The sequence below is a fragment of the Octodon degus genome, unplaced genomic scaffold (genome assembly GCF_000260255.1).
Source record: "Octodon degus isolate 3935 unplaced genomic scaffold, OctDeg1.0 scaffold00321, whole genome shotgun sequence".
In the NCBI taxonomy this organism is placed as follows: domain Eukaryota; kingdom Metazoa; phylum Chordata; class Mammalia; order Rodentia; family Octodontidae; genus Octodon; species Octodon degus.
Window position 1 is genome coordinate 736,751 of NW_004524897.1, and position 9,319 is coordinate 746,069.

At 42.7% G+C, this 9,319-nt stretch overlaps 1 protein-coding gene across 1 annotated transcript; it reads right to left on the minus strand.

The window, feature by feature from the left end:
- Nucleotides 1–7,641: 7,641 nt before the first annotated feature.
- On the minus strand, nucleotides 7,642–9,088 carry Prps1 (phosphoribosyl pyrophosphate synthetase 1). The gene is given in 6 exon segments (XM_023708003.1): nucleotides 7,642–7,766; nucleotides 7,769–7,833; nucleotides 7,835–8,430; nucleotides 8,432–8,479; nucleotides 8,938–8,971; nucleotides 9,033–9,088. Coding segments are annotated over 6 exon segments (924 nt in total).
- Between the last annotated feature and the right edge of the window lie 231 nt (nucleotides 9,089–9,319).

Here is a 9,319-nt window from a genome sequence, read left to right on the forward strand (position 1 = left end):
CTGCTAGCACAGATCATCCTGCTGGCATAGACTTTCTAGCTTCCACCACTGACCTTTGGGCCTTCCCAGCATATATCCGTGAAGCAGGCCTTCATGAGACATTGTCGTGGGCTCTTGGCCTCTAGTAGGACTCATGGGAGGCATGCTTATGGGCTCTACATCTTCAGCTGAACTCATCCAGGACATTGTAATGGAGTCCAGGCCCTCAGCTGGATTCTTTGGTCTTTAATATGTGGACAGATTTCTTCCACTCTTTGTATATGATTCTTTGGGTGATTCATTATAAATCTGATAAAATGTGTCCTGTATTGTTTCCCCTTGCAAAAGCTAAAATGCATGACAGGAGCCAATAACTAATACTCCCTTATTAAGAAACAGCAGTGCTGTATACTGCTTTGCATGCCTATGAGGAATCACAGAACAGAGAGAGAGCTGGACACAGTCTTGAGCAGCTCGTCCCAGGAGTGGAATGTCATAGGCTCCCACTCTCACATGTTGGACATACCTCCAATAGGGAGCCTCTTTCTCAGCTACCCTGTTGGCACCTGAACTGGCAACAGTTTGGAGGCCTGTGATGCACATGGCCCCAGGAGCCTGTCCAGAAGGATGGACTATAGAACTTGACCCCTAATCCCTATGCAGAAGGGAAAGAGGGACCTCCTGCTAATGCTAGATGTACTGATTGGTCTACCCATGACCCAGCCCTGGAACAGACAGCAGTTTCTGTCCATCCCAGTATGGAAGTACTCTTGTTTGAAACCAGAACAGGCAGATAAGCCAATGGGCAGAGTTGCAGATAGTTTGATTGCTTGTGATGCATGAAGGAGCCCTACATGTGTGCATATACTGTTGGGCTGCTTTGAAGGAGCTGATGCTCTAGCTGCCAGCTTGGGCAGCTCAGTAATGACAGATAGGTCACCATCTCTTGTGTGGTGCTAAGCTGTAGTGAGACGTTATGGGAGCATGACCAAATAGCTGACCATGTAGGGTATCATGGTTCAGGATATAAGCCCCTCCTCTCACTGGGAAATGACTTAACAGGTCCCTTAACCAGGCATTGCAGTAGTTGACCACTAGGAATAGCATCTGACCAGAAAAATTGACTGCTGATACCACTAGGAATAGTGTCTGACCAGGAATAACATCTGTCTAGGGCCAACGGCCATTGACTTAGTCCTCTAGGTTGAAGCCCTTGTTCAACATGTGGCCCATACCTGGAATGCTATGTGCCAGGCTTTAATGTTGCTTGTGGATAAAACTGTTCAAATGAATAAAGTGGTTTTTCAAAACTATATGATTCTTTATTAATTAAGTACAAAGCAAGATTTTTGTGCCCTATTACATATAGAATGTTTATATATGTTTATATACCTCTGACATTTGAGAGGATGAGATGTGGGGAACCACTCAGACTACTTGAAAGCTCAGGGTCATCTAAGGACATCTGGAGATGTGTCCTTGCTTGTCTAACAGAGGTTCACAGTGGGATATGGTTATATAACCACAACTTTGCACAGGTAAACATGCATGTGTGAGTTATGGCACCGTACAAGAATGTAAATATGAGAAAACAACCTGTATAACAAATATACAATAAAGACATAGGCAGCTCTTTCTCTGGCTCTCTGCTTTGCTCCATACTGCCTGCTGTTGTTCAGTAACATGTGAACGTATGTTCTTTAACCTTGGGACCACAGCCATGAAAATGTCCCTTGGGCCCCTCAATGAGGCTGACAGGTGGAAACTTCTTTAAGAAAAAAAAACTTGTTCAGGAACAAGGATGACTAATTTTGCATACCCATAGTCACTTGAGTTGACCTTATCTCTGTTCAAGCCATCAGGGATACATTTTTAATTTATACAAATTTCTGTTAGAAAAAAACAGGAATCCAACCTGATTCCAAAGAAAAGTGGAGGAGGCCCATATGACCTTATGATTAGAAGTTTAGCTCCTATGTCAAAGATGAGATTTTCTGGTGACAATGAGGCCAGTTGGGAAACAAAAAATAAAATAGTAAGCAAGCATGGTGGAACCATGTGTCCAAAACACTTGACCAAAGAAAACGAGCAACAAATGACAAACATGGCCAAATTCTTGCTGCTGACCCACAGGATGAACCCAAATGGCTGACTCAAGTGACTAATTTACGTGATGAACAAAAATGGCTCCCAGTCATGGCAGAAAGGTAGACTTGGATAAAAGCAGGTCACAAATGATGCTCAAATCTAAATTCCATCTAGGGGAAAAGTACAGGTGAGACTTTGAACACAAAAAGGGCTCAGGAATTTAAGCAGGAGACCAAGTTACAAACATGTTAATTTTTTCAAAAGAGTAAGAAAACTGAGCAAAGTATCATAGAGACAAAAACGTGAGGAAAAAAGCATACTAAACTTTTAAGTTATACATGTGGAACCTGAACGATCTGTTCTGTGAATGGGTTAATAACAAGTTCTGGATGTTTTTTTACTAACTTGTATCCACATTGAATGACCAAAAACAAAAAAGAGAAGAAAGAAAAGGGGAGATAAACTTGAACCAGACCTATGTGCCCCTTACCAGCTGGGAAAAACACATCGGCCATGCACTTCCCCTCCTTCCTCCCACATAATGGAATACTCTAGGAAACTCTTCCTGGTGGCATGAGAAAGATTCCTGAGTTCCCCAACCTAGGGAGAGAGGGGGAGAAACAGCAACAACGAAACCTTTTGGCCATAGATTCTAGAAAGAAAAATCAAAAGGGGCTTTATCGCCTGGTTGATTCTGCCAAATATGTTACCAAGTTTTGTGATGCCTGGGTCTCCTTCAAGAAGTAATTTCTAGGTTCTTTCTGTCCTGAACAAAAAATTGGTCAAGACAAGTGCAAACAACCGCAATGTTTTTACTTTTATTAATGGTTGGAAAAGAAACATGCTTTGCAGAACAGACCAAGAAAAAGTAGTAAAAGAAGTACACACATGAGAGTGGAATACTCTGAAAGAACACAGTGGCCCAGAGTTCAGTGGTAACATTCCATTTATTTATTATTTATTTATTTATGGTACTGGGGATTGAACTCAGGACCTTGCGCTTGAAAGGCAGGTACTCATGCCACTGAGCTATCTCCCCAGCCCATGGCTTTCCTTTTGTATTCCCAGTCTTCAGGATAGTGTCAGATCTAGACTTGTAACATATGGGGTAGGGGAATATCAGCAGAGACCACCACACTTGTGTGAACACAACATGGTATAGAATTTACTGTGCCTAGATATAGGCAGACAGAGCAGTAAGGTCACCTGCCACAAAGAGAAATGTGTCCCTTTTATAAGGATGGAAAGACAGGGGACATTGGGGGCAATTTTAATAAACATCTATGGCCAAAGTTCTCTGGCAGTCTTGCACCTCAGTGGGAAAGTCCTCGAGACATCCAGTGTAAAATTTTGGGTGGATCCAGATATCTCCAGCTGTCCCCAGGATTTGCAAAATACCTTGTCCTATCTTATCTCCTTCATAACATCCTGTGCTGGCTGGTGAGTTTCCTTCTGAGAGAAGCACTCCTGCTGGCAGGCAGGCAGGTTGGGGGTTGGGAAAGTCAAGTCCAATTCAATCTTAGAAGGCTGTACAATCAAAACCTTCTAGATGTCTTACAAGAAGTCCACATGGGAACTGTTGTGTTCATGTGTCTGGGGGGTTTCCAATTAACAGATCACACCCATTTTCCTAGCCATCCTTCCACACTCTAATCTGCCTCAGTGTAAGGGGAGGCTTTTTCAGTTATATGGAGTAGTATCAACAGAATCACAGAACAGTGGGGAGTAGATAAGGGAACATACATGAGGCCTTCACACAAGGAACAGAATGAACTAAGTGTTACAGGCAGCCGAGTTAGATAGAAATATTTTAGGCAGTCAGATAGGGTCAAGCCCTCGAAGGAGATAATGCAGAAGACAAGATATCTTGCAACTGTGGGAGAGAGGGATGCTCCTGCTGTTGGCCAGACCTAAAGACCAAAGATCAAACAAATGCCGACCTCCCTAAAGATTGGCATCTGAGATTGATCATCACCCTGAAGGAGAACAAAGAATCATTAATTCAACTATTACTGGATGGCTACCTCATAAAATCCTGTTCTACATTCATGCCCACTTGCTACATGACTTGCTTCCCCATTTGGTCCTGGACTCAATCAATGTTACCTGAGTAATGGTGCTTGTAATCCCATTAGTTGACCATAGTTTTGTCTCACCTCTTGTCCACTTAAGCAAGTTCCCATTTTCTCTACCTTAGCCCCGCATGATATTGCCCTATAAAAATAACCTGGCAAAGTCAGCTTCCTGGGCAACCCACTTGGACCCCCCTTTTGTCCTGTTTGAGGCAGAAGCTTTCTTTCCCAATAAATATCCTACTCTCAACCTCTGCTCCTAAAATTCATTATTCAGTTTTAGAGAACATGAAGTTGTCCCAGGTACCTTTCAGGTCAGGAGTCCTACATCATAAGGACTTGTTCAGGTTGGCAAGAAGTCAGCTATACTGAGTTTCCTTAACAGTGGTGCTCTTAGAGGCTGTGAATTTGAAAAAAATGATGCTTGAAATTTTCCCAATTATTAAATTTAGAAAGTTAACCCTAACCTGCAGTTCCCTTGGACTGAGCTTTTCTCTAAATGTGAGGCCTAGGGAGTCATGATTCTCTTATACCCTTAGATTCTTACAGATCTGAATGAAGACAAAAGAGCCATCACCATCTCTTTTTAATTTCTCACCTGTTTTTTCTCTGGCTTCTGTTCATAGAATCTTATAAGTAGAAGCCTATCTGATGTCTCAAGAGTATTTAGACCTTGGGAGGATCTTGAAAGTTTTTTTTTTTTTTTTTTTTTTTTGCAGAACCGGGGATTGAACTTAGGCCCTTGCACTTGCCAGGGAAGCACTTATTCCACTGAGCCATTTCCCCGGCCCCTGATCTTGAGAGTTTTTGAGGTAGGATACAAGAAATAAAAACTAGACAGAAAGGAGACAAGGAACATGTTAATTTTAAAAATGAAAACTGTAGCTTCAGGACAGAAGCCTTGGTTGTTGTTGTTGAGGTTAATTTCCAGAACACAAAAGCTTAGATAATTCTTTTTCACTTGCAAAAGGACTCTATCATTTCCATTTTACCTGCAAATGGTCTGCTTTCACCTCCACCTCCGAGTAAGACTACCATTTACCTATAAATTAGGATTTCCCCTGTAAATACATCATTAGCTTTCCTGTGCATAGGCTATCCTCCCCCAGCTCCCAAGCCAAGACCATAGTCTTCCACCACTACGAACACACAAAAATTCCCATTTCCAAATTAGCTTTGCTCACTTCTCTAAATGTCCATAATCCACTCAGGTGTACCCTAAAATCTCTGCCTAATAAACCTTTCCAGTGCCTCTTACTCAAACACAGTAGGAGTCAGTGAGCTATCAAACATTTATCTTTCAGGGTTAAGTTTCTGACATCAGTTCAAGGAAACTCTTAGACCCAATCAGGTGGCAGATTTGATCTGGGAATGAATAATTTCTACTAAATGTGAATTCAGTTTATGGTAGAAAACTTTGTCATCTGTCCCTCTGCCCCTCCCCACACACACATTTTGGTGTGAGTGACATGACTGTTTGGGTTACCAACATGCTTAGATAATACTAACCATTTGTTAGAACTTACTGCCTTCCACAGTCATACTAACAGGCAGGCATCATACCCATTTTCCAGATGAGTAAACGAAAGTGAAAACTTAAGTGACTTTCACATTGTGCCAAAGGAAAATCGAAACTCAGATCTGCCTGACTTCAAAGTCCAAGTTTTGAGCCAAGTATGCCATTCAATGAATCTTCTTCTTTTGATAGAAAAGTGCTAAAGCCATCCCACACTAGTAGGAATTTCCAAAGAAGGGCAGTCCACTATCCTGCACAATGTTGAACTGCCCTCATGATCAGAAATTGTGCACTTACATAACAAAGGTCCCTGCAAACAACATGGGAATTCATTTCCTCTCAATGGGGTTTCTCACTCACTACTGTTGCTTGGCATCATTCCTGATATCAAACAGTCATCCAGATCCTATTCTTACACTCCAGGAGGTCTTGGACTTACTGGCCTCTGACAGTGGGTGTTCTCACTTGCTCCTTTGAACACCACTTTCTCAGACAGTGCTGAGTTGGGCAATTTCTCTTGGGGAGTGAGAAAGTAACACTTGAGAACATACTGGCTTATTATTACACAGAGAAGAGTAAAATTAACCATATGAGATGTCCCTAGAACTGCCAACAGCAGAATGGTACCAACTGTCTTATCCTTCTGCCTTTTTCTTGGTCTCTACCTCATGTCCATCTTTGAAGCTGTTTAATTATTTAGTTGAAGGGTTTGTATGTTACATAGAGAAGTCTCTTACTTCCTGAAGTACAGTGTACGTTGTCTCTGGATTTCTATGCTATTTTTTGAACCCAGTGGACTCATCCTTTTGTTTTTGGGGGCAGTGTTTCATTAGGTAGTTCAAGATGGCCTTGAACTTACTATATAACACAGGCTGGCCTCAAACTCCCAGTGCTCCTCTTGGCTCAGCGTTTGAGTGTTGGAATTACAGTCCTGGCCACCATGTCCAGTTCAGTGGATTCCTCTTTTCTGGTTCCTTTTAGGGCTAAGCTGAGAAACTAGTACGTATTTTGGGGTTGATGATTGATCTGTGGGTAAATATGTTTCTCTTCCTTAAAAATATATGTGAGTTTTATTTTTTATAGACACACTTCATTAGTATCCTCTATAAGAGAGAGCAATATCAATTTTAACAGAAATCTCGGGTCATGAGAGGCCTAATGGATCCAAGGAGGGAAGATGAAAATTAAATACTGAAATTAATCAAAAGGCACTATATGATACCACCTAAAAGCTACTACCAAGATGAAAGCAGGCTAAGGAAGATTAAGCTACAGCAAATTATCTAATGTGAATGTTGCCAGTGACAAAGCAGGTAGCAAGCCATTTAGGCGTGAAGGGATACTGACTGCGGGTAAAGCCACATAGAAAGAAACGGGTAGGAGAATCCAAGCTATACAGGCAAGCAGATGACAATGGGTCAGGCTTCTTCCTCTCAAGAGACATTTGCCACCTGCCTATCCCCTGCCCCACCTTCATGACCCCACCCAACAGCTGCTCGAGCTGAGCTCCTCCCCTACTCCTGCCAGACTCCTGCACTACTGGGACTAAATTTGGGGCTGCCCAAGGCTTTTGGTAATTTAGGGCTGAACTTAGAGAACTGGCCACACATGGGCTGGCTCTGTGGCCAGTTGTCCTGAACAAAGAACAACCCTAAGTATCCACATGCCAAGGAGGCTGAGCTTCCAAAATCACATTCAAATAGCCTTAAATAACAAACTTTCAAATTTTACAGCAGCTGAGCTCTAGTCAAACTTTCAATGCCCACAAAATCATCAAGGAAGTCAGAATGGACAATGCAGGTAAGAAGTCCCAGCAGTTAGTCTCAATCTGGCTTTCTGACATTTAGGATAAACTGTAATGTACCCAGTGAGAAATGTGAAAAAGCTACACTGGAGCAAACTGGGTCATTCAATTTTGTCATCAAATACCAAGAAAAATAAGAGGTGGGTTGATTTTATGTTTAAAAAGCTTTGAAAATTATTCTACTATAAAGGGACATGACTGAACAGATAGGACACAGATTACCCATTGTGAGTTCTGATGACTTTTGCAAGAATCATGGATGTGTTGATCTCGCCTGTTTTGGAGTGTTACTTCAGCTTGTTCTTCTGGGTATGATATTGGTGACAACTAGTGCTTTAAAGCATGTGTTGTTAATGAGACAAATGACCGGCCAGAAAAAGTTTATGAGTCAAGATGGCATAAATTCTTGTAGCTCCAGCTGAAAGAAGTTTGTCAGATGCATGGCAGATTGTGCCACAGGTGTCAGCCACGTCATCCTCAACAATAGCTGCCCACTCCTTCACATATCTCACTAGGACCATGTGACCAATTTCATTGGCCACCTTTTATTTTTTTGTGAATCAAGGCACATTCAACTGGTCTGCATGGAGGTAACTGTCTGGGCTCTACCAGCATCAGATAATAGTACAGTTCCACCACTCAGACATATTCTCCCTAACCCACTTCAGGACAGCTGGTTCTGCACACAAATTGTCCATTTAGATATCAAAAAATCCCTGACTCTGAGAAGCATGCAGATCCACAGTGATTATGTGGTCTGTACCTGCCACACACAGCATATTTGCAACAAAGTTGGCTGAGATTGGAGCCAATCCTCATGCTTTCTCATCTTGCTGGGCGTAAGGGAACCACAGGATGACTGCAGTAACCTGGTCAACTGAAGCAATCTTTATCAGTTTCTCCATTAAGTTGTCATTGATTTCACCAAAACCACTCTGAACAATGTAGATATCTTTTCCACAGTAGATGTCCACCAGTTGCCATGTAAGTTTTTTGGTTGCTACATTTCTTAGTCATGAACTTTTTTTTTTTGGCAGAACGGGGGATCAAACTCAGGCCCTTGCTCTTGCCAGGCAAGTCCTTATTCTACTGAACTATCTCCCCAGCCCCAAAATTCAGACTTGTAGTGATCCGCCTGTGTTCAGCCTCCCAAGTGCTCATATTATAGGTGCGCACCACTACACCCAGTCTCAATCACCATGTCATTGTGACCCAGGGTCAGGGCAGGCACAGCATGGCAGGCCAGGGATCGAACCTGGCCGCTGCGCCATGCCTAAGCAGGCACTTTAGGCCACTGAGCTATCTGGCCAGCCCTCTTAGTCATGAACTTGTCTGTTGACTTAGTCAACAGTTTGTTCGTTTGTTTTGTATTTTAGGGAAGCGTCTACAGGGCATTCAGGGTCTTACTACTAGATCGGACTCATAGTGATCCACCTGTTCACAGCCTCCCAAGAGCTGGGATTACAGGTGCACACCACCAGGCCCAGTCTCAATTGCAGTCTCAGTGTGCCCCTGGGGGCAGGACCAAACACCCGGCCCCTTAATCTGCTGAGCTATTTGGCCGGCCCTCAACAGTCTTTAAGGTATATTGTGATGGGAGCTGCCACTGAAGATTTTGATATTTGGCATCTTGAGGAGCTACCCTAGGCAATCTTTGCTCAGCAGTCACAGCTGCTGTGGAGATGCGAACTGAAGTCACCCCAGAGAAGTCAATGCTGTCTGCTTCCTGTTGCTGCTCTATCATCTTCTATACTTGAGTTTAAATATGAGGCTTTAAGAGCTTTCAAGTAGAAAGAGTAGGACTTTCACGTCATCTTTAGATATCACTTGTAGGAAATGCCCATCCATCTTCCTTCATTC